This window comes from Ursus arctos, unplaced genomic scaffold (assembly GCF_023065955.2).
Source record: "Ursus arctos isolate Adak ecotype North America unplaced genomic scaffold, UrsArc2.0 scaffold_13, whole genome shotgun sequence".
NCBI classification, from domain to species: Eukaryota; Metazoa; Chordata; class Mammalia; order Carnivora; family Ursidae; genus Ursus; species Ursus arctos.
This window is the reverse complement of record NW_026622797.1, coordinates 14,818,601-14,844,840: the sequence shown is the minus strand read 5'-3', so window position 1 is coordinate 14,844,840 and position 26,240 is coordinate 14,818,601. Positions and strand designations below refer to the sequence as shown.

Sequence of the window (26,240 nt, the reverse complement as noted above, 5' to 3'; positions counted from 1 at the left end):
TCTAGGTATTCAAAATATTCTAGGTTTTAGCTGTGTGCTCAGTGGGGAGTCTGCTTGAGATTCTCTCTCTCCCTCTGCCCCCAATAATAAATAAAGAAATCTTTAAAAAAAATATTCTATGGGGGCGCCTGGGTGGCTCGGTCGTTAAACATCTGCCTTCAGCTCAGGGCGTGATCCCGGCATTCTGGGATCGAGCCCCACATCAGGCTTCTCCGCTATGAGCCTGCTTCTTCCTCTCCCACTTCCCCTGCTTGTGTTCCCTCTCTCACTGGCCGTCTCTCTCTCTGTCAAATAAATACATAAAATCTTAAAAAAATATATTCTATGTTTTAATCCTTTGATACATATAAAACAATTTCTTTCGGTCTGTCATTTAGTGATCTATATCTATAAATTTTTGTACATGACTGGGACAAAACTGTGCAATTTTATATTTTGTCTTTTTTCACTAAAATTATATTGCATTTTCCCCTATCTTTAAAGATTCTCCAACAACATGATTTTTAATAACTGAATATAACTTTATTGTGTAAATGTAACATTTTCTTTTCTTTTTTTCTTCAAGTTAATATTCTTCTGTTGTTGATCTCTAATTGTGTCTGCAATCTTGCTATTGAATATTTTTGGAAAATTTTGCTAATGATTGCTTTTCTGAATATCTTTGTATTTAGTCTTTGGGTGTATTTCCATTTCTTTAGATAAGATTATAAGAAGGAAATTCATTGGGGCAAATGCATTAATTTAAATTTCATTGATACATACTGTGAAATTTTTTTCTGGAAATTTTGTACCAACTTATCTTTCTATGAGTAGTGTGTCAGCATGTCTTTCTCACAGAAATCTCTCTCTCTCTCTCTCTCTCTCTCTTTAGAACTATCTCTTAATACACTTGAGTATTAACTATATTTAAAATGTCAGTTTTAAAGATCAGAAATAATATCTCACTGATAGTATAATTTATATTTAATTGATGACCAGTGAAGAAGGCTACTTCTCATTTATTAGCCATTTATAGTTCTTCTGATAATAGTTAGTTCTTTTATGTAATTTTTCTCTAAGGTGTTTGTTTTCTTATTGTCTTGAGTAGGTTCTTTGCATATTACAGTTTTGACTTGTTATATTACTTTTGCGAATATTTTTACAGTTTGCTCTTCACTTTAAATTCTGCTTATATATTTTTAACATATAGAAGTTTTAAAATGTTGTTGTCATAGGTGAGTTTTTTCTTGATGTTCTTTCATTGCTTCTATGCTTAGAAAATCCTTTTCAAGATAAGATACATATAAATTGATAGTACTTTTTATGATTGCATTTTTAATATTCCGTGCTTCAAGTCTATCTTAAATGTACTTTGGCTTATAATGTGTAATACAGCTCTAAACTTTCTTTTTTTTTTCCTTTAGTAATTAGCTTCACTATTTATTGACCAATATTCTCCCTCCAATATTTATAGCATAATCTCTTTCTTCATACACTAAATTCTTCTGAGCTCTAGAGACTAAAGACTGTTCCTGGGGTTTCTGTTGGTCTTTCTGTTGATTTCCTGCTGGGTACCATATTGTTTTAATTAGATTTTTTTTTTTCCAAAATGAAAATTTTTAAAAGGGCAGTTTTTCTAATGCCTCTAAGCCACCAAAGGGCCATTTAGTTAAAAAAATCTATTTAGGTACTTCTAGTTTAAAAGTGGTGACATACAGATAGCATTTCTTTCTTCTATTTCTGGAAATTAGCCACAAGCAACGAAGAACATGAGAAACAAGTTCCATTGTTGGCCCATCCAGGAGATGGCTGAAGTCTTGCGACACAAAGTCGGTGGTGAGCCCTTCCCAAGCAGCCGAGGTAGAGGGGAGGTGCATGTGGGAGGCACGGCGGCTGCAGAGGGTAGGAACGGCTGGGGAAGCTTATATCACAGAGATGAGTGCCAAACTCAGAGGAGTCGAGCCAAAATCTCTCTTTTACAAGAGAGGATGCAGGTGTGTGGACGGGCAACGGGAGCTTCTCTGGACCTACCTGTCTTCCAAAAAGTTAGGAGAGGGAGAGCCAAGTAAAAAATCACACCGCGAGCCAGATTTGTAGGCATCTGTGGAGCAGGGGGCTGGTGGAAGGTCTGCATTGTGATAAGCCCTCTCCATGGGCTGGAACGCAAGATGGGTCCGATGAAGGTGTACACAAATCCCGTGTCTTAGGGAGACTCGTGCTTGGCTGGAACATGAGCGACTTTACCTTCCCATCTCTGTGTGCCCACTAACCTCTTCCACAGCTGGCCCAGCGAGCAGTCACCTTCTAATAAGGATTCAAAAAGGAAACAACACAGGAAAACTTGTGACCAAATATTCATCATGAATAAAACAATTGAATAAAGCCAACCCATGCCCGAAGCATTTTCAGAAAGCAGTGACACAGGACTTCAAGAAAGATACAGCAAGGCGAGGAGAGGAGATGGAGTGTGACCTGGTGGGGCTCAGGAGAGAAAAGACATCACAGAAATAATAGCAAGACCCAAAGGGGCACAGGGAGGCAGGCGAGCATAGAGAAGAAGCAGGAAGAATAAGAGAGATGGAATGGAAATAAAGAATTAAAAAGGAACAGGGAAGAAGTGAATGAAATGGAATACACAGAGAAGAGATTAAGCGTGTTATTATTATTAGAATCCCCTGAAAAGAAGACTAGCCAGCGTAAGAGAGGAAGAAAGGGGAGAGGTAGCAAAAGCATTTTGGTTTCTTCCATCTAATAACTTTGCTGCTGCACTGGCAAGTGTTTGGAATGAGAATATAAAGCCGAAGTTGTAAGGGAGGGGACGAGAGGAGCAAGGAAGGGAAGGTAGGCTATTGTAGTGAATCAGCGGATGTTGTCTAAAAGGTATTATTTACAGTTACCGTTTTAAACTCACGGCTAGAACAAAAAATACAAACCTTCCCAATGATCCGACCAAACAAAGCAAAGTAAACAGATGTGTGGTGAAAGATTTTGGAAGAGCGATCAAAACAGGAAGCATCACATAAGATAATGCAGCAGAGCTAAGGCCAAGTTCATCCATCACGCGAATAGGTGTGAATGTCGCTGAGACATCAAGATTGGGAAAAAAATTTTTAGGATTGATCGCAATGCCAAACAAACCCAGCTGTATTACATAAGAGACATCAAAAACAAAGGGATCCAGGAAGGTTGAAGATAAAAATACGAAACAGAGGTATATGTAGTCAGATGCAAACAAAACGAAATCAGGGATTACGGTCTCAATATGAGAAAAGACTGGATTCAAAGCAGAAGGCAGTAAGCGAGCACCTTAGGACGCTACCCGGTACAACTCCCCGTGAAGATAAAATTCTGAACCTTTGCACCAAGTCAAACAGCACCAGCCCCTAAACCAAGAAAACAAGCGGCACAGAGGGATAGAGATTTACAGCAGTGATGGTTGGTTAAACTCACCTCTCAGCTCATGACAGAGTAAAGGACAGAAATGAGGCTTGGCTAGAAGTGTCCAATTAAAATAAAGAGTAAGGGAGAACTAACTGATAGATGTTGGACTCCAAGCCCCGAAGACAGAGAATTCACCTTCTTTTCAGGTACCTGTAAGACATTCATAAAACTGAGCGTTCACGAAAACCTCAATAAATTCCCTGAAGTAGAAATAACCGGAGACAAGGATGATGGGGAAAATAGATAATGGCTCGTAGAGCAAAGGGACTGCCCAGTCTGAATAGATCCAGTGCCGAGTGGACACTGGTCCAGCACTGGACTGCACCTGTGAGCATCAGCCCGGAATGCAGACAGTGTGCTCTGAGCACGGTGAAGTAGTAGTCCATGACAAACCCGAAAATAAAGAGCCGTAGCAACAACACAGCTCTTAACTCAGGTGAAAGAGGAATTCCAAACCAAGCCAGAGTTATCTAGGACATAGTCCGAACACTTCAGAGAGATCTGGTGGGTGGCTGAAGGGCTAAGACGGAAGAGCTTAGTCATAAAGAAATACGTTCATGTATTCTTTCAGCTTTTGGATTGTCTTTCCTTGTCCCTATAACCTTCTCCTGCTGCTGTCATTCATTTCTTCCCAGTCAGGCTACCTCGGAGCGTCTTGAAGGAATGGATTTCTGTGCACACTCTGGAGCCCTCTCGGCGTAGACGGTCTAGTGCTAAGGGTTCTCTCTCTATATAATTATTTTCTCTTCCTATATGTCTATAGAAAGAAATTTATGGTAAGGAATTGGTTTGTGCAGAATGGAGGCTGAGAATCCCAAGGTCTGCAACCAGCAAGCCGGAGACCCGGGAGAGCTAATGGTGTGAGTTGCTGTCGGAGTCTGAGTCCAAAGGCAGGGGAAGACTGACGTCCCGGCTCCAAGACACGCCTGGCAGAGAGAGAGCAAATTCTTCCTTGGATACTCAGCCTGTTGTTCTATTCAAGCCTTCAGGGGATTGGATGAGACCCACCCACACCCGGCAGGGCAATCTGCTTTACTCAGTCTCCCATTTCAAATGCTGATCTCACCAGGAACACACTCAGACACACCCAGAATAGTGTTCAACCAAATATCTGGACACTCTGTGGCCCAGTCAACCTGACACATAAAATTAATCATCACAGCTACTAAGAGACACAGAAGAATCCCGAACAACTGGGAAAAAAAGGGATCTTTGTGGGAAGACTTGGTATTTAAAAGATGTCAGTTCTCAGTTTATTTGTAAACTTAACACAATCCCAATAAAAATACGAACAGGATTTTTGGGAAGTTGATAAGCGGATTCTAAATTTCATATGGCGGAACGCACAAGTGAGAATAGTCAGGAATATTCTGAAAAAGAAGCCCTAACTGTCACTACCATATATGAATGAGCTCAGAGCTGCCTTTCAAGCCACTTTTTCAATTGCTCGTTTCTCAGCCTCACTGCCTTTGCTCAGATCTTTGACCACACAGCATGTTCCTGCCACAGGACCCTTGCTCAGACTTTTGGCTATTTGAATGATGTATGTTGAGCCTGCTTCATTACCTCTTGCCTATTTAATACCTACTCAGTCATCAGTTCCTTAGGAAAATCTTTCCTCCTCAAGTCTCTGATCCTAAGTCACTTTCCTTTGTTTTCTCCTTTTTTTCTTTTTTGCATGCATTTCAGTTTGTAACTATGTAATCATTAGTGTGGTTGTCTGATAAACGCTCTTTTTCTTAGTAGGGTGTAAGCTCAGTGCCTGACCTTAAGTAAGTTTCCAATAAATATTTGTTGATGAATAATCTCCAGTCTGCTGGATTTTGAAGGGTGATTTAGACCCAACAACTGTCTTCTAAACTCAGAATCGGGAGTCTGTCTAATGTGGGCCCTGTCCTGGTGTCCGTAGTAATGAGATCTTAGTGTGTTGTTTCTTTCACCCATGCACATCTGAAGATGTAAATGATTTTTGGTAGTGTGCTGCTTTCGATTGTAACCTCCTAAAATGAAGGGCCATATCTGAACTGTCCTGTGTGGCTTTTATTATTATGTCCAAAGGACACTACTTTTTCATAAGAAGGAGCTATAACATTATAGAATGGTTACATCATTTCCTGAAAATGATGCTAGCCATTGAAAGAAATAATCATAGCTATTGAAGAACTCATTTTCCTAATGAATTTTATAAAATGATGTGCCATACAGGGGCGCCTGGGGTTCAGTCGGTTATGTGTCTGACTCTTGATTGCAGCTGAGGTCACGATCTCAGGGTCGTGAGATTGAACCCCGAGTCAGGCTCCGCGCTCAGTGTGGAGTCTACTTGAGATTCTCTCTCTCCCTCTCCTTCTGCCGCTCCCCCTGCTTGCTCTCTCTCTCTCTTAAATAAATAAACACATGAAATCTTTAAAAACATCAAACAAAATGATATTCCATACACACTCTACTTCCTACCTCTCATAAGTGACCAAAGTCCTTACGTGGCCTATTTTAGGAAATCTTGCTGTGGTTAGGGTGGGGAAGTCACTTCTGAATATAAAGTGAGGCTGAACAGGATGTGGTTCTCTCATTAGATGTAGTTAAACGTCTTATGCTTTCTCCCCAGGAGCACATACCTACCATCTTCTTGGATGTGTTGTGATTGGCAAACACGGGCTGTTACTAGGCGCATGAAGGTTTTGTTTGGCGTTTTGTGCATCGAAACGCACTAGTCATGACAACGCTTGTTATAAAGTTAAGGGCTTTGAGATGACTTTTGCATTCATGAGTATTTCCAAACAGTAGTCTTTGGCAGTTCAGTAGCTGGGCAGCCGTAAACCAGTTTTCCTAGTGTGTCCCCTGAGGCCTCGTAGATAATTCCAGGAAACCCTCCTTTATGTGACCTCTTTCATATTCCTTCAAAAATGAATGGCTTTCCTGTGTGTCTTTCACAAAGACCACAGGCCTTGGAAACTTCACAGAGGTAGGCATAGCTATCTGTCCAAGCTCAGGAATAATTCTTGAAAGAGGCAGGCCTCATGGCATAAGGAACAGAACCAGAGGTTGCAGACTGTGACCCACAGGCCAAACCCATCCAATTTGCTCTGCAGATGTGTTTATTTGGATCATATGGTGTTTCTTCTTTAAACGTTGAAATTAGTTGCCAAGTTGCAAACACTGGGAATTTTCACTTTAAAAGGTTCAGATATACGGCTTGTCTTGAAAAATTGGAAAAATTTGGCCTCGCTGGGATCTACATTTCTGCGTTGGCCGCCGTCCGTGGAGCTGAGAGCAGTTGCGGGTGGGTGGATGGGGCGAGGACCCTCAGGCACCGCCCCACTGTTGCCGGTGTCCTGCATTCATCTGTGTGTCACCTTCATGACCCCAAGATGGGCTATGAGATTGAGAATAAATGCTATAGTGAATGATTAGGAAGGAGACAGCCTTTTGCCTTCAACTCGCACGATCTCTTTAGTAAACAAGTGACGCTTTATTCAAAAGTTGAGGTAAGTAGGTAATTTTTGTAGTCTGGAAACAGAAGGACAATGAAAACTGCCTCTTGGCTGTGGACCTTGTCACACTACGTCTCTTCTGACAGTTCTGTGGGGACTCTATCAGTTCTGGTCAGAGGTCAGGTAGCATTTGAGTTGGGTGGAAGGAAGCTCTCTGAACTGGCAAAGGCCAGTTCTTAAATGGCTTCTTGGGAGAGCACATCATTTGTTCCTGGGCTGGCTCCCGCCTCCTTCTGAATTTCTAGAGTGAAATGGTCTGGATGAGACGCATTCTGGGCAGCATTTTCAAGACACCGGGACTACAAAGAATGCTCTGTGTTTCATCTTGCTTTGTACAGCTGCACAGAAAAGATTGTTTAAAACTCTTCTTTATATTTTGTCTTTTGGGGGACTGCTGTCAGGAAATTTATGACCGTCCCTTGGAAGTCCCGGTCACTCGGGAGCAATTAAACCACTATCGGAATGTGGCCGAAAACGCTCGAAGTGAACTGGCGGCAACTTTGGTCAAATTTGAGTGCTCTCAGTCTGAGGTAAGACGACGCATTTTCGTGACTGAAAAATGGGCTGTTTTAGCTACTTAGAGAGTGAAGCAGAGTGTAGAGGTGATGAGAACTAGGACGGGAGGACACAGCTTTGCACCTTTTGGCAAGGGTGATACTTATTCCTCCTGTGCGCCTACCCCCCTGTTGCAGAGAATTCCTGAAAGGTTATGCATTTGCTGTGATGCAAAGGGAGGTGACACTGGCTGGTTCCTAGATGTCAGAGGAGCTTCACAGCCGAGAGACCTGGGGGCACCTGATGACTTGGGTTGAAGCTGCCTTGGCGTTGGGGCCTTTTTAGCCTCTTCCTGAATAAGTACCTTTAACGTGGCTAGCTTGCAATCTGGAGGTCTTAGAATGGAATGCTGGATCCCTCCCTACTGCTCATTCTGATTGGCTGGGGGAAATTCTAGGACGATGATTGGGATCCATCTTCCCTCTGGGCTGGGTCAGGTTTATTGTAGAGTTTCTGAGAGAGTCTCTCTAGATCCATTCTGCTCACAGCCTGGTGGCCCTGAGGGGTCCTAGGCTTGCCTGTGAGATAACTAGCCTTTTTGCTGGGCTGCCAGGAATCCACTGAGAAACGATTTAATACCATGTGTATGTGTGTGTGTGTGTGTGTGTGTGTGTGTGTGTGTGTGTGTGAAAAATAGTATGCATGTGTACTCATAGTTCCAAAGGAGTACATGCATTCATAAAGTTTTCTTATAGGGTGGACCTGACATCTTAATAGGGCACATGTGTTGTTCAGTTTCTTGATGCCGCAGAATTCATAAAAATTAAAATGTTTCTTTTGTATAAATCCTATAAGGATTTTCCTTTTCTTCCGCATTTTCCCCAGAAATTTGAATATTATTATTATTATTTTATTATTAATGTATTTTTATTGCCCACAATAAGGATCCAGAAGGCAAGTGGGAGAAATACAGTGACATATCAAATAGTCTGTATCTACTTAGGAATAAGTTGTGGCCATGAAATTACAAATATCTTAGCTTGTAAGTTTCTTGTGTCATTGTCAGCAGCAATAATAGCAATGCAGATTTAGAAAATGAGTTACCACTGAAAAATATTTTATGGCTTTTTGCAAAATACACCACAAATGTCTCTTGAGTGACACTAAATCACCCTGAGACATTGCTCAATTGCTCAGTTTCGAAAGAGATAGGATATGAAGTCCATCGTTTAGGCATAAGTTCCCATCTGGTGATGTAGATACAAATACGAAAGAAAGAAAGGAAAGTTGGATTAAGTCGTGAACAAAAGAGTGAGATTTGAAATTATGGTTTTGGGTTTCTTACAAGTACTCCACACTTACGCCACTGAACTCTTTTTCCTCCTTTTTACGGCTTTTCCACGTTAGCTTCGAGACCTCCGATCCAAGATGCTTTCGAAAGAGGCCTTCTGTCAAGAGTTGAAAGCTGAAATGGAGAATTACAAAGAAAATAATGCTAGAAAATCATCTCTCCTCACCTCCCTGAGAGACAGAGTTCAGGAGCTGGAAGAAGAATCCGCAGCACTTACCGCTTCTAAAATTAGAGCCGAAATCACAGCTCACACCGCAACCAAGGAGAACCAGGAGTTAAAGAAGAAAGTTGCAGAACTAGATGAGAACGTACAGTAAGGATGTTTCAATATATTCCGTAGTCATTCGTGTTAAAATCCTAGTTCTTGATAGCAGGATATGCCCTTGAAGGTATTGGCATGTTGTTCCCTTATTTGGCCCTGAAACTCAATTTGAAAGAAAAAAATACTGAACCTCAAATATCTTTGGAGTCTTGAAAATTTTTCTCAAACTCATTTGCAAATGTTACCAGGAATCTTAACAAGCAAGGCATTGTCCTAAGCATGCTTACGTCAGATTGATTAGGGCTGCGGAGGCTCATATACAGAATTTGGAAGATTTTCTGTAAGTAGAGGCTTAACCAGAGGGGGTGGAGTGGCACACAGAGGGAGGTGTTTCTTCAAAAGCTAGCTGTAAAAATACGCTGGAAGCCCAGACCACTTCAGACCACCCCGAACACTCCTTATTAGGTTTTATTGCCCGTTTATGCAGAAAATTCGCGAAATCTGGGTTTTCCACACTTAGTTCTGGCAAAACGTAATTATTGAGACAAAACTGGGAACTAGTTGTTCCAAAAGTATACTTTAAAAATTCTACGTGTAATAACTTAAATAACTTTAATAATAAGATACTTGATATTTACTTTACTTATTCCATCTTAAAAAAAAAAAAACCCGACACCTCCAACTCTTGTCCTCTTTTTCTCCCCCCACTTACAGCAAAACTCCTTAAAATGTTTGTATAGACTCACTGTCTCCAGTTCTTCTCCTCTATTCTCTGTTGGGTCTCCTCCACTGAAACCACTCACTGTGGTGACCAGTGACCACACATTGCAGATGAAATGGTCAGTCTTTATCTCACTTGACCTACCAGTATATCAGGCACAGTTGGTCTCATTCCCTGAACCACCTTCTTCTGGCTGCCAGGACACTACACATGCCTGCTTTGTATCTTTCCTTTCTAGCTGCCTTGCCATAATCTCTTTTGTTTTGCCCGTCTCATCTCATTGACTTCCAAAGACTGGAGTGCCCTGGCGCTTGGTCCTTGAATCTCTTCTCGTTTCTATCTAAATTCAGTCTCTCGGTGATCTCATGACTTTAAATATGATCTACGTGCTAGTGATGCCCACATTTCTGTGTCTAGCCTGGTTCTCTTCTCAGACTTCAAAAAAGACCCACTTATTTTTACTACCTACTAGGCATTGTCACATGGATGTCCAATGGGCATCTCACACTTAACATGACCAAAACAGAGCTCCTGCTGTTCCCACAGAACCCTCCTATTCCTTTCCTCATCTCTAGTGATAATTCCATTCCGCTAGTCCATCAGGTCAACAGTCTTGGTCATCATCCTTGGTCCCCTTGTTCTTTCACACTCTGCGTCTGATCCTTCAACAAGTCCTCTCATCTTTACCTTCAGAATCAATCTACTCTTTGACCACTTCCCATTGCTACCCTCAGTTCCACTAATCTGATTCAAGGGGTTACCATTTCTCTCTGGGATTTTTGCAGTAGCCTCCGAAGTGATTTTCCTACTGCTGCCTGTGCGCCTCGCAGCCAGACTGATTCTGTAAAAACATGAATTAGATCTTATTGGTCCTCTGCTCAGAGGCCTGCAGTGACTTCTCTTCTCTCTCAGTGTAAAGACAAAGAATATTCTATGACCTAGAAGGCTCATCCTGACCTGGTTTTGCTTCCATTCTCTCTTATTCTATCCGTTGCAGCTCACTGGCTTCTTTGCTGTCCTTCAAACTTAACAGGTGTGTTCCTGCCTCAGGACTTTTGCACTTGCTAATCCCTTGGCCTGGAAAGCTCTTCCCCCAGATATTGCATAGCTGCCCCTCTGCTCCCTTTAGGTCTTCACTCAGAAGTCGCTTTCTCAGTTAGGGCTTCCACGAGTGACTACATCTAAAATTTTACTCTGCTCCCCCTCAAATATTTTTTCCTACCTTTCCTGCTTAATTTTTTCTCTCCAGCTTTTTGTTTTTATAACAGTGTACATTTAGCATACATTGATTTTGATTACTGTCCATCTTCCCGACTAGAATGTAAGCTCCATAAGGGCAAGGATGTTCATCTGTTGTGTTCACTACTGTATCTTTAGTACCTTTAATTGGGCTTGGTGCATAGTGAGTATCCAGTAAATATTTACTAAATAAATGAGTAATACAAATGATATGTACTAACTAAAAAAAACTTTTTTAAAATCTAGAAAATTGCCAAAAATATTAAAATTACTCAAGACCTTATGATTCCTGAAAAGCTATACTTCAAATTTTGGTGAACAGATTTTCAGGTAGTTGACATCATGTAATGAATTATTATTTTTTTTTACTGACTAATATATTACAAACATATATTTTTAAAGATTTTATTTATTTATTTAATTTATTTATGGATCTGGAGCTGGGGGAGAGGGATATGGAGAGAGAGAATCTCAAGCAGGCTCTGCGCTGATCATGACCTGAGCCGCCAAAATCAAGAGTTGGGCACTTAACCAGCTGAGCCACTCAGGGGCCCCTGTGTTGTAGATATTTTAAAAGTCATTCATTATATCATCTTTTTTTTTTTTTTTAAGATTTATTTATTTATTTATTTATTTATTTGACGGAGACAGCCAGCGAGAGAGGGAACACAAGCAGGGGGAGTGGGAGAGGAAGAAGCAGGCTCCCAGCGGAGAAGCCTGATGTGGGGCTTGATCCCAGAATGCCAGGATCACGCCCTGAGCTGAAGGCAGACGCTTAACGACTGCGCTACCCAGGCGCCCCCATTATATCATCTTTAATAGCCCATGGTACTCATTGCCTGAAATATCATAATTTACTTACTAGTTCTTTTTGTTATTTTCTGTAGACACTCAGGTTAGTTCCACTCAAAAAAATTATTATAAACCAAGTGTATTCATGTGTATTCATATTTTCACATTTATGTGATTATGTCCTTAGGGTAGATTCCTAGAACTTTGTTGGGTCCAAGTGAAATGCAAACAGGAGTGGGAATAGTTTGAGGTCTTGGAGTGAGTGGGTGGAATCATGCACGTAAATCAGTCCATCTGCATCATAGCATTAACCGTGCTTTTCATGAGTCAGACAGACTGAATAAATTTTACCTTTTATATGCTGAAAATAAGAACTTAGAGATATATTGATGTCAGTCTTTTATTGTTATACATTTTTCTAAATAGAAATATGATATGCTTTTGAGTGTATGCAATTACATGCTTTGTTAATCTTTGAATAGAGGGAAAGAATTTGCAGTAAACACTCAACATGGTAAAAAGGGAAAGCAATAATCATGTTTATTATCTAGGGTACTGAAAAAATGATACCAAATTACTGAAATGATTCTAATTTGCCTTTAAAGTATGTCTATTTTTTGATGATCTCTTAGTCTCTAACAGTTAAAGCATTAGAAATAGACCATGCTATTTCAGCAAACCTATCTGAGATTTGAAATGAAATATTCATAGCAGAGCATAATCAACAGATTTTCCTTGACTGGCCCATTTCAATACTCTTTAAATACTCTGGGTGTATGAAAACTAATAATGGTCTTTGCTGGTGATTGAACATCTCTCTCTTCTAGAGGGGGAACATCCCCTGCTCCTGATATATTTTTTATTATAGTTATGCTTGACCATGAACCAGGGTATGCCTTAAGTAACCCTTGTAGATCACTGCATAATGTCTGAAAATAAAACAAAGGATGATATGCTAGAAGAAATACAGCAGCACTGTCCTTCTTCCTCCTGAGGACCCAGCAGAGACCCATGACTATATACATCCATTGTGATCTAGAGATTTACCACCACTTTGCAGATCGTAAACAGTTGAGGACAAGAGGCAGAGAGTCTGTCTCCTTTGCTGTTACTAGATCTAAGACGCCATGAAGATTTCTGTACATTTCTGCTAAGTGTAGGTGCCTGGCTTTGACTTTTCTCCTTCCCTTTCAGGGCTAGGATGACAATGATGTGCTCTGTGTCTGGGAAACTGTGTTGCGATGAAAGTGATGATTGGATCAGAGAACTTAAGTTCTGAACTTTGTTTGATGAATGATCTCTTCTATGGTGTTACAACTTGACTTATGTGTGATTTGCCCTATAGAAAGTGTCTAAAGGAAAATGAAGAGAATAAGAATCAAGTCTCAAAGAATTGCAGGAAACATGAGGAATTTCTAGCTCAACTTGGTGACTGCTTAGATCCAGAGAAGAAGAATGAAAAGGCATCAGATGAAGATTTAATTCTAAAGGTATATGCACATGAAAAAGACGATAAACGTAGCGGTCATTCTAACATATGCCGTGAACGGAAGTGCTGTGGTTGAGTCTGGGGGTGTCAGGAGAATGGGGCAGTAGCCCAAGTATAGCATTACTTGACTGTGTGATCCGGGACAAACGTTATCACCTCTCTGAGCTCAATTTCAAAATCCTTTCTAACATTATTTGGGATTAATTACTCTCCAGAAGAGATTAATTGTTTTGTCTAAAATATATTTGGGATACCAAATACAATTAATTATTCATCTTAACAATGTGTTTTAGGGAGTTTTTTTTGTTTTAATTACAGACAGAAGCACACACACATGCTACCCAAACCAAAATCAGCTGTGTCATTTTTGGGATACTTACTGAGTATAAGGTTAAGATTGGTTCTGAAGTACTTTTTAATTTTCCATTGAAATCAAATAATAAAGGTTCTACTTTAATGGTAGGTTGACAGTAAGATAGAAATTAGTTATATCCAGTGAATAATTCACTTGGCACATAGTGGTTCATTAGGGCACCTGACAGTGTTGGAGCTCTCACCATATCTTTGCTCACTTCACACCTTTCGTATTCTTGCTTCCTGACAGATCTCCTTGCAGCCAATCTTTTTTATTAAAATTGAGGTGTAATTGACATGCAACATTGTATTAGTTTCAGGGGTACAGCGTAATGATTTGACACTTGATACACTGTGAAATGATCACCATAGTAAGTCTGGTCACCATCTGTCACCATGAAAAGTTACAAAAAATTTATTACTTTCTTCTTGGGAGGAGAACTTTCAAGATGTGCTTTTCTGGCAACTTTCAAATGTGTACTAGGATACTATTGACTATAGTCGCCATGCTGCACACCACATCTCCATCACTTATTCATTTCACAGCTGGAAGTCTATACCCCCCAAGCCCCTCCCCACTGGCAACAACCACTCTGTTCTCCATATTCATGAGCTTTTGTTTTGTTGGCTCATTTGTTTTTTAGATTCCACATATAAGTGAAAGCATAGAGTATTTGTCTCTCTCTTGACTTATTTCACTTAGCATAATACTCTCAAAGTCCATCCATGTTGTCACAAATGGCAAAGTTTCATTCTCTCTTTTTTTTTTTTTAGAGAGAGAGAGTGTAAGGGCGGGAGGGGCAGAGGGAGAGAGAATCTTATGCAGGTTCCATGCCCAGCACGGAGGCCAACGTGGGGCTCGATCTCACAACACAGAGATCATGACCTGAGCCAAAATCAAGAGTCGGACGCTTAACTAATTGAGCCACCCAGGCGCCCCATTTCAGTCTCTTTTATGGCTGAGTAGTATTGCAGCAGTATTTATATAGTATTGCAGTAGTATTTTTATATATATATATACACACACACACACACACACACTACAGTATAGCAGTATTTATATATAAATTATAGATAATTTATAATATAGTATAATAATAAATTATAGATAATTAAAGATATTATAGCTAATAATATAATAATGAATTATAGATAATATATGTATATCTTTAGTGATGGACACTTAGGTTGTTTCCATAGCTTGGTTATTATAAATAATCCTTCAATGAACATATGGGTGCATATATCTTTTCTTTTTTTATTATATTTATTCATTTGAGAGAGAGAGAGAGAGGGAGGGAGAGGGAGCATGAGTGGGGGGAGGAGCAGAGGGAGAGGGACAAGCAGACTCCCTGCTGAGCAGGAACCCCTCCCCCGCCCCCATGCAGGGCTCCATCTCACGACCCTGAGATCATGATCTGAGCTGAAATCAAGAGTTGGATGCTTAATGGCTGAGTCACCCAGGCACTCTGCATGTATCTTTTCTAAATAGTGTTTTTATTTTCTTGGGATAAATACTCAGAAGTGGAATTGCTGGATCATATGGTAATTCTATTTTAAATTTTTTGAGGAGCCTCCATACTGTTTTCCACAGTGGCTGCACCAGTTTATATTCCCACCCACAGTGCACAAGAGTTCCTCTTTCGCCACATCCTTTCCAATAGTTGCTTTTTATCTTTTTGATATTAACCATTCTGATGGATGTAAACTGAAACCTCATGTGGTTTTGATTTGTATTTCCTGGATGATGAATGATGTTGAACATCTTCTCATGTGTCTGTTTACCATCTGTATGTCATCTTTGGAAAAATGGCTATTCAGGTCCTCTGCCCATTTTTTTTTAAAGATTTTATTATTTATTTGAGAGAGAGAGAGAAAGAAAGAGCGAGCGTACACGCACACACGAGCAGGGGGGAGAGGTAGATGGAGAGGGAGAGGCAGACTCTCCACTGAACAGGGAACCTGATGCGGGGCTCGATCCCAGGACCCTGGGATCATGACCTGAGCCAAAGGCAGATGCTTAACTCACTGAGCCACCCAAGCACCCCTGCCCATTTTTTAAAATTGGATTTTATTTCCTATATGAGTTCTCTCTATATTTTGGATATTAACCCCTTGTCAGGTATATGATTTGCAAATATTTCCTTCCCATTCCGTAGGTTGCCTTTTCATCTTGTTGATGGTTTTCTTGGCCATGCAGAGGCTTTTCAGTTTGGTGTAGTCTCACTTGTTTATTTTTGCTTTTGTTGCCTTTGCTTTTGGAGTCAGATCCAAAAAAAATATTGCCAAGACTGATGTCAAGGAGCTCACCGCCTGTGTTTTCTTCCAGGAATTTTATGGTTTCAGGTCTTATATTCAGGTCTTTAATACATTTTGAGTTCATTTTTGTGTGTGCTATAAGATTGTAGTCTAGTTTTATTCTTTTTCATGTCGCTGTCCAGTTTTCTCAACATCACTTCTTAAAGAGACTGTCCTTTCCCTATTGTATATTTGTGCCTCCTTGGTTGTAAATTAATTGACCACATACGCGTGGGTTTACTTCCGGGCTCTCTAGCCCATTCTGTGGATCTATGTGTCTGTTTTTATGTTGATACCATACTGTTTTGATGACTATAGCTCTGTAATATCGTTTGGAATCAGGGAACATGATGCCTCCAGTTTTGTTCTTCTTTCTCGAGATTGTTTTGTCTGTTGAGGCTCTTTTGTGGTTCCATATAAACATAATTGTTGTTCCATGTCTCTGAAAGATGCCATTGCGATTTTGACAGGATTGCATTGAATCTATAGATTGCTTTGAGTAATACGGATATTTTAACAGTATTAACTCTCCCAGTCCATGAGCACAGAATATCTTTCCATTTATTTGTGTCTTCTTCAGTTTCTTTCATTAATCCATGCAGCCATTCTTAAAGGCCCCATCTCAGAGTTTGATTAGTAAGCTTCCCAGCTGTGCTTCCGGGAAGCTGCAAAATCATTTCAGTTACCTTCAGGAAGTGTTCCATTTCACTGACGGTATTGATAGCTCAGGCCTGATAGCCTCGAGGATGCGGTCTCCTCCTCCTCGCCGTTGCACACCCGTGACTGGGAGCCTGGTTGTGAAAGTCCCCAGTGCAATGTAGCTTGGGCGGTTGTTTTTAAAGCCAAGTGATGGGGGAAAAAAAAGAGAATGAAGAACCTTCTTCTTTCATGACACCCTTTCCCCCCATCAGAGACTAGCTCCAGGTGCTAATCTGGAAGTTGATACTGTATTAATTATGCCTTATTATCTTCTGTATTTCAAATGCTTTGACATCTGAGGCCTTGCTGACCCAGGAGAGACTGACTCAGAGGGTTAGCCAATTCCTGTAAACGACTCTCCTGGGAGCATGGCTTTCACAGGCAAACCAGCCGCTCCCACATCCCAGCCATTTTCTGTATCAGGCTCTGGGCCACGGCCCGCCTTCCCTCATCACCACAGGGCTAGGTACCAGACAGCTAGGGACAGCCCTGACACGCCTCAGATGACTCAAACTAGCCAGTCCCGAACCTGCATACCTCGCCTTGCTCACTCCCTCCTGTGGAAACCACAACAAAGACTCTTGCCTCTGTTTTCCTTTGCTGTCCGTGTTTCCTGACAGACCTGGTGTCTCCCTGCATGGCCTTGTGTGGCACGGCGTGCCCCCGCTCTTCTGAAGAACTGGGAGCAGCTCTCTCCAGATCTGTTCACCGCACCATACCTGAACAACAAATATTTTAAAACAGATACTGAGATTCCAGGGCTTTCGCATCTCAAATAGAAAAAAAAAATCACTGGCCGAGAACAGAGAAATTACTGGCTGAGAGCAGAAAGGCTGCTGCATTGATGACAACTCACTAGGTGTTCTCCTGAGAAGTGGAACAAAACCACTCCTTCAATTTCAAAACCACTTCCTCCTTTTTACAGCTCTCCTAACCACATGTGCACACACCCCCCCAAGACACCAAGGAGGCATTCCTAAGGACTCATTTGACATCCATTTCGCAGATATTTAGTGAGTGACTGCTATAATGCTAGACAGGGTTCTGGGAGTTGGGCCTGCCGCAGTGAAGGAGATAAGACTAAATCTGCTCTCCTTGAAGTTTTGTTATTGTGAGGTAAAGATAACGAGGAAATAAACAAATATCCAATATCGTCCCATGTAGTAAAGGTGAAGAAAAACGAACAGGGACGTGGGGATAGAGAGTGAGGCAGGTTAGAGGCGTGACAGGCTAGTTTAGGCAGACTGGCTGAGGAGTCCCCCTCTGAGGTGGGGGCTTCTTTTTAAATTATTTTTTTAAATTTAAGTTCGATTGATTAACATATAATGTATTATTAGTTTCAGAGGTACAGGCCTGTGATTCATCAGTCTTATATAACACCCAATGCTCATTACATCACATGCCCTCCTTAATGTCCATCACCCAGTTACCTCATCCCTCCACCCACCTCCCCTCTAGCAACCCTCCGTTTGTTTCCTATGATTAAGAGTCTCCTACGGTTTGTCTCCCTCTTTGATTTCATCTTGTTTTATTTTTCCCTCTCTTCCCCTATGATCCTGTTTTGTTTCTTAAATTCCACATGTAAGTGAAATCATATGGTATTTGTCTTTCTCTGACTGACTTATTTCGCTTAGTATAATACCCTCTAGTTCCATCCATGTCATTGCAAATGGCAAGATTTCATTCCTTTTTGATGGCTGAGTAGTATTCCATTGTATATATACACCACATTTTCTTTATCGATTCATCTGTCAGTGGACCTCCTGGCTCTTCCCATAGTTTGGCTATTGTGGACATTGCTGCTATAAACATTGGGGTGCAGGTGCCCCTTTGGATCATTATGTTTGTATCTTTGGGATAAATACCCAGTAGTGCAATTGGTGGGTCATAGGGTAGCTCTATTTTCAACTTGCTGAGGAACCTCCACACTGTTTTCCAGAGTGGCTGTACCAGCTTGCATTCTGAGGTGGGGACTTTTGAAAGATGTTGGGAATTGAGCACACACATATGCAGAAAAGTGTTCAGGAGAGTGGGAACAGCCCTGAGTTGGGAGCAGGGCGCCATCTTGGCCAGGTGCTGAGGCTGAAAGATGTGTCACTTCCCCAGAGCATCATAACACAGATACCAATTCTGTAATGTGGGATCTCAGCTCTTCCTGTAGGCGTCGTTGTGGCCTTCCAGGCTGAGCTGTCTGCAGGGTTGGTTCCCCGGGCCAACGAGCCCGTCTGACTTCATTTTCCCTCCTTGTAAATCTTACGAATCTTATGCATGCTTTCAGCTGACAACCTAAATGCACAACATAGAGAGTGAAAAGCTCTGCTAATCCCAGTGATAGCCACTGTTTGAGCCTGTTATTCAGGAGTTTTCTACGCTTATATTAATTAGAAGGATTTTCTTCTTAAAAAGAGAGTCCCACTTGCTTCTCTGTGTTTCCCCCCTGTGCCAGGTAAGGCCTCACATGCAGTTGGCGCCCGTGGACGTGGGCAGAAAAGAAGTCCCTTGCTTCCTCTCCTGCTGTAATCTCTGTAGAGCACCACCTTTCCTCAATTATTGAAGCCAGGGGCTTGCTGATGCTTGCTCTGTTGGGAAGCATTTGGCGAGACTCTCAGCAGTGTTGCCTGGGGCTATCTTTTGATTAATTTTAATTTGATCACTGGGTCTGCGCATAACAACGGAGTTGAGAGGCTGCTTTTGAAAATGTGTTCTTTTGAGTGGATGGAGGGAAAGGGCTTTCACTGATTCCGTGTGATCATGCAGTCAGCGGGATACGTAGATCAGAGCTGTGTCGAGGAAGCCCTACGAAATTGTTAATTTTTATAGGATAGCTGTCATTGCTTTCTCTTCAGCTTAGAGAGCTGTGCGAGGAAAATGCCTTGGTGAAAGGACAGATTGTTACTCTTGAAGAGACTATAAATGTCCATGAGATGGAAGCAAAAGCCAGCAGAGAAACCATCATGAGGCTGGTGTCAGAAGTAAACAGAGAGCAGAAAAAAGCTGCCTCCTGCACCGAGGAAAAAGACAGGCTGAACCAGGTACAGTATGTGCAGTGTGCGAGCGCATCTGTGATCATGTGTATGAAGCAGAAATTGAAAACCACATGTGGGTGAGCACACTGGCATTACGACCACAGTTTCAAAAGGCTGCTGTCAGCAGGAGGGCTGGGGGCAGCATGGGACTCCGTGACCCGGACAGGCCGCTGGATACATAGTTTTTTCCTAATTAGAAAGAAAGAAATATAACACATTTGAAAGTAGAGTTTGTAGAGAATTATGTCCTGCTTTAGCTAGACTCTAAGGATTTTTAAAACTCAAACATTAAGTTTTCTTGAACAAATAGGTGATGCGTCCACCAGATACAAGATTCCAAATAGACATAAGGGTATACGGTGAAAATCTTTCCCACCCCTCCCACCCGTCCCACCAGCCACGCAGTTGTTCTCCACAGATGCAACCTCTGTTAACAATTTTTTTTTAAAGATTTTATTTATTTCTTCAACAGAGTTAGAGACAGCCAGCGAGAGAGAGAACACAAGCAGGGGGAGTGGGAGAGGAAGAAACAGGCTCATAGCTGAAGAGCCTGATGTGGGGCTCGATCCCATAACGCCGGGATCACGCCCTGAGCTGAAGGCAGACGCTTAACCGCTGTGCCACCCAGGCGCCCCAACAATTATTTTTTATATACCTTTCTAGAAATGTTCTATGATGTGTATACTTCTTCTTTTTTAAATTTAATTTTAACACAAATGGCAACATGCTCTGCTTTATATTTTTTCTTTCATTTATTTTTGATACAAAATGGTAATATACCACACACTATTATAAGCAAGGCTGCTATGAATGCTCTTATATTATTTTTCATGCATGAGAATGTATCAGTAAGACAAAACCCTAGAAGTATACTTGCAGAGTCGAAGGAGATGGGTGTTACTTAGAAGAGACTGTCGAAGGGAAGTGCCTCAATGCTAGACCTTTATTTGTACAATGAATTGCTTGATCTTTTCAAATTACCCAAAGCCCTGTTTGAGCATGCCAATTAGTACTATATGTTTTTTAGCGCTATATAATCTTTCAATTATATTTTTATATTTTTGTAACAAAGAAACTAATTATGGGATTAATAATAATGGTGAATTTTCAAAAGCGAAAGTAAGCCAGTGCAATCAGTTAACAAAATACATAGGAGACAATTAAGTGGTAAAGGAGATGTAGTTCAAAATTAGGTAATGACTGGATTGGATTCAGGTTAAATGTTTTTGGCAAGGGCATTTCAAAGGTTAAGCTGTCGACTTCATATTACAGGCAAGTCACGCTAGATTGTTCCTTGTTGCTGACACTAAGTTTGCCCATCTCTTTAGCGTAAAGGAATATTTTTTTCTTTTTTCTTCTGCAGTTAAGTAAGGTATCTCTGGGCAGATTATTTCCCATAATTGGCAGGTTATTCCTGTTCCCCACTGACGTTACTGAGAGGTGTTATCATCATTGATTCTTGCCTGGATTAATTTACAACATGGGTGGCAAAAAGGTAATCTAATTTTACTATTCCTTCTGCTTATTAGCTCTCATTCTTCTGTACAGAAAAGCATTTTTTAAAAAAGATTTTATTTATTTATTTGACAGAGAGAGAGACAGCCAGCGAGAGAGGGAACACAAGCAGGGGGAGTGGGAGAGGAAGAAGCAGGCTTCCAGCAGAGGAGCCTGATATGGGGCTCGATCCCATAACGCCGGGATTATGCCCTGGGCCGAAGGCAGATGCTTAACGACTGAGCCACCCAGGCGCCCCCAGAAAAGCATCTTATTTCTTTTCTTTTCAGTTCTATGGACACATGGATTTTTATTTACTCACTGTGTTGCAATCAATTACTTTTTTTTTTTTTTTTTTTTGGTGCTCCAAATTCACTATGTTGGCCCAGCAGCAGCCCCTTCAGGATGGTCTCTGTGACCTTGTCACCTGGCTCTAGTCTTTTAACATGTCCCTGCTTTTTCTGACAGAAGACATGGCATCTTAGGATCACTTAGAATTTTCAGACTACAGAACGAAAATCAACCTGTGCTGTCGGGAGCGTTGGTTCCTTTGACTGGAGAATGGTGCTTCAAACCAAGATTTAGGTTGGAGGTGTGGTCATTGCTATTGGGCTGTCATTTCTTCTGGTGGACAGAGCTAGACATACATTTTTAGTAATAAGCTAATACGGGTATTTTTAATTAAGGCGATATTAAGAGTTTTCTTAGTATCTTTGTGTTTTATATTAGTATCGTTTGAATCTTTTTTTTTTTTTTAAAGATTTTTATTTATTTATTTGACAGAGACAGACAGCCGGCGAGAGAGGGAACACAAGCAGGGGGAGTGGGAGAGGAAGAAGCAGGCTCATAGCGGAGGAGCCTGACGTGGGGCTCGATCCCACAACGCCGGGATCACGCGCTGAGCCAAAGGCAGACGCCTAACTGCTGTGCCACCCAGGCGCCCCATGAATCTTAATCATAATTTCTACTCATTTGCTTTGCCTTATAATGTACATAAAATTATTTCAAAATTACGCTTTTAATATTTTACCTACCAGTGAGCCTTCTGAGTGAAGTTTCAGGCTCTCAGATTTTTTACATTAATACTATCAGCAATCATTGTTATAATAGTCACTGTTCATCGATCACTTACCATTAACACAGTCGTTGTGCTAAGTATACTTTGCTCAAGTTCGCGTAGCTCGTAAGTGGCAAGGCTGGGATTTGAACCCTGGTCATTACATTATTTTGCTATCGTCAGTAATCCCTTTCCATGTATAGGCACAGCTATATCTTACATATCAGTCTGATGCCAAGTTACTTGTCAGTGGGGCAACAACGGTGAGTAGCTATGCAAATTTCCTCAGTGAATGGATAACTTGAATTCGATTACAAATAGTAATTATTAAACTATCAAGCCCTTGAAAATTAGGAAGAATTTAATATTTGCCTATAAGAATGCATTTCTGAAGATGAACAGGAGGAAATGAAAATGTGTTATAAGAGCACATTAAAAAAAACAGAACTTATTTCTTATATTTCTCTTTACTTGTAAATGATGCAATGTTGTTCAGACTTGGAAACACATTCGTTTTGGGATGAAGTTCCTGCCAAAATAATAAAAATTGTAAAAAAAAATATGGGCAATAAAAAACTTGAGGTCTTTAATAAAGTGCTCCTTCATAGGATTATGACTCCAAAGATTTACTACTGAAAAATACTGTCAGGTGGTTTTACTGACACATTAATGGCCTCAGGAAGAGTCTTCATAATGCTTTCTAAAGCTCTGTTTTTGAGGTAGGAAACTTACTTTATTAGTGAAGCCCAGAAGGACTGTAGAAGTAGTAGGATTTGCAGGCTGGGGTGCTGTTTTTACAAAACTCAACTTGTCTTATTTTCTTAATTACTCTATTTACTTTATGACTTTTACTTTATGAAAATTTCCCAAATAAAAGTCCAGGTGATTTATTATATATATGGAAAATGTATTATTTGAAAATCTCGAGTAGTTAATATTGAAGTATGTTTTAACAGCTACCAAAGACTGGCACTTTTTCTTTCGGTTGTTTTGAAATAACTCAGTGTTGAAAAGAGTAGGCACTTTCCCTACACAAGCCACACATGCATTTCCTATAGACAGTACAAGTTCAGATCAGCGGCTCAGAGACTAAACTTACTTATGGGATTTCAAACAGCTTCTTTTCCTTCATGCTGTTCACATTTCCTTTAATTCTGGTAGCTAGAATCGAAGCTAAGGAAGAATATTGGTTTTGGAGTCAGGCAGGTCTGGTTTGGAAGGATGTCCCTTCTGCTTTTTTGGTTTGTTACCATGACGTAGCGAATGGAAGAGAGAATAGCACGAGACAGTTAACGGGGAGTAGAGTGGTTAAGAGGCTAGGATCTCCGGTTTTTATCTGGGCTCCAGAGTCATGTGGCTATGTGATCTGAGGCATATGATCTTACCTCTTGGAACCTCAGTTTTTTGTCTGTAAAATAGAAAAATAATTTAAGGATCCATCTCTTACAATTATTCTTAGCATTGGATGACATAATATACATGAAATACTCAGGACACGCCCATCACATAATTGATGCTCAGTGTTTTTATTTCCTTTTCCTAGTTATTTACTTTTACCCAGGGATCCAAAGAAACAAAATTATTTTCAGGGTATAGGCAAGTGGAAATAAGTTTCTGGAAGTGAGGTCTTATTAGGATAAATTACTAAAAAAATGGAAGCTCTCTTTACAGTCCTAGAATAAGGATGTTGGAAGTGACCTTAAGGCCTTTTAGAATCTAGATCATGTAACCCTCTATGTGAAATCAGAATCAGCTTTAAAATGTCACTGTCTAGCTAGTTTCCAGCCTTCTGTTGAACTCTTCCAGAGACAGGGAACTCACTGCTGAACAAGGAGGTCCATATTCTCTGTATAGTTCTTTTTTTTAAAAAAAAGATCTATTTGAGAGTGAGAGAGAGAACAGGTGGGAGGGGCAGAGGGAGAGGGAGAGAGAATCAGATGCAGGGCCTGATCCCACAGCCATGAGATCACAACCTGAGCCAAAATCAAGAGTCAGCCACTCAACTGACTGCAGCACCCAGGCACCCCTCTCTGTAGAGTTCTAATTGTTTGACAGTTCTTCATTATAGCAAGTCAGGATCAGAATCCCCGTAATTTAAATCCTCATCCTGGTTCTATCTTAATTAAACTTTATAGAATAAACTGAAATCTCTTTCTTATGGCTAACTTTAGCATTTGAAGACATTTATCATGGATTTCTAAGTCTTTTATTTTGGCTAAACAGCCTGTATCTCTCAAACTTTGAAACTTCTTTCTTATCATCTGTGAGGTTGGGAGAATTCTAGCTTCTGGGCGAGGAATTAAAATGAAAACAAACACTAAAATAATATCTGCTCATATTATAAAAAATTAAACGGTTCATAAGGCTCTGAAGTAAAATTAAAAACCTCTCTTCTTCCACTTCTAGTCTCACTGGGGCATTCTTATTTTAGCTTCTGATAGTTACCATTGAGACTTTAAAGGAATACATTTCTATTCCTGATTCACCAACAGGAGATCGTATTTGTAGACTTTTTGCAACAATGTGGAGGAATTTAATGCCTTTTACTTTTTTACTTCCCTTTTTCTACTTCCCAGTTTTATTTTATTATTGTATTTACATTGTCAAGGTTTGTAATATTGTTCTATAATTAAGTTGTCCGTGTTTTGCCTTTAGATTCATTCTATGTATTCAAAATAAATTAAAACAGCATTTTAAATAACACAATTACATAAATATTTTTATTACAGATTTAATGCTAGCAGGTGATGCTGAACCCATTCCATTTTGACAATGTCCCTCTTAAAATTTCCAGCTGGGAACTGTCCATGGTCCTCCAGGCATAATCTGACCAGTTTGCAGTATATAGTGAAGCCCAGGAACACGCTGGCCTCACGGGCTGCTAAATTCATTGTCAACTTGTATTGTGTTTGTCAATAATGAGAATTTCAAATTTACATTGAATTCTTATTATTTTCCGAGGTTGATGATGTCAGCGGGACAGCATAAGGGGTATGTGTGTGTTGTGTATGTGTGTTCCTATCACTATTGACTCAGCACTTTAAATGGGCCAGAATTTCCTGGGTGTTTTCTTAGTTGTTTCTGTTCTGTCATATCTTCCTCCCATTTCTAGCCCCCCAGCTACAGGTCCCTTCTCTAGAGATGATCAGAACTGGCAGTTGCTTGTGCTTATTTCTAGAGAGATGCTCTTTTTATGTCGGTACAAATGGCACTAGACACATGGTTAGGTACCTTACTTTTTTCACTGACTGTATTTTGGAGAATCTTCCCTATCAGTACATAAAAAATTTCCTCAGTTCTTTTTAGGAAGTACATATGTTCTATGGTATAGCTGTCTCATACTGTTCACATATCAGTGAACATTTGTAGTACCTAATCTTTTGCTGTATTGTAATGGAATAACTTAAAAAAATTATTTTATTTTAATTCAATTAACATATAATGTATCATTGGTTTCAGAGGTCCAGGTCTGTGATTCATCAGTCTTTTTTTTATTATTATGTTCAGTTAGCCACGTATAGTACATCATTAGTTTTTGATGTAGTGTTCAATGATTCATTAGTTACATATAACACCCAGTGCTGAGCACAACATGAGCCCTCCTCAATACCCACCACTCTGTTACCCCCTCCCCCCACCCTCCTTCCTTCTGAAACCCTCAGTTTGTTTCCCAGGGTCCATAGTCTCCCATGGTTCATCTCCCTCTCTGATTTTTTCCCCCTTCAGATTTCCTTCCCTTCCCCTATGGTCCTCCGTGATATTGCTTATGTTCCACATGTGCGTGAAACCATATGATAATTGTCTTTCTCTGCTTGACTTACTTCACTTAGCATAATCCCCTCCAGTTCCATCCATGTCAATCTTATATAATACTCAGCGCTCATTACATCACATGCCCTCCTTAATGTCCATCCCCCAGTTACCCCATCCCTCCGTCCCCCTCCCCTCCATCAACCCTCAGTTTGTTTCCTATGATTAAGAGTCTCTTATGGTTTGTCTCCCTCTCGTTTCATCTTGCTTTATTTTTTCCTCTCTTCCCCTATGATCCTCTGTTT

General features: G+C 40.5%; 1 protein-coding gene across 12 annotated transcripts in view; it reads left to right on the top strand.

Moving 5' to 3' along the window:
• Positions 1–26,240, top strand: part of CCDC170 (coiled-coil domain containing 170) — a 101,782-nt gene that overhangs the window by 30,884 nt on the left and 44,658 nt on the right. For 9 of the 12 annotated variants that reach the window (XM_057310966.1, XM_057310965.1, XM_057310967.1 and 6 more), the window contains 4 exons: positions 7,310–7,438; positions 8,811–9,067; positions 13,114–13,258; positions 19,455–19,640. In XM_057310966.1, the coding sequence (XP_057166949.1) occupies positions 8,832–9,067; positions 13,114–13,258; positions 19,455–19,640 (567 nt within the window). In that variant the 5' untranslated portion in view covers positions 7,310–7,438; positions 8,811–8,831. Of the gene's footprint in view, positions 1–758; positions 7,439–8,810; positions 9,068–13,113; positions 13,259–19,454; positions 19,641–26,240 lie in introns of those variants that run through there. The other 3 variants (XM_026505067.4, XM_048226175.2, XM_044386429.3) reach the window with 3 other exon arrangements.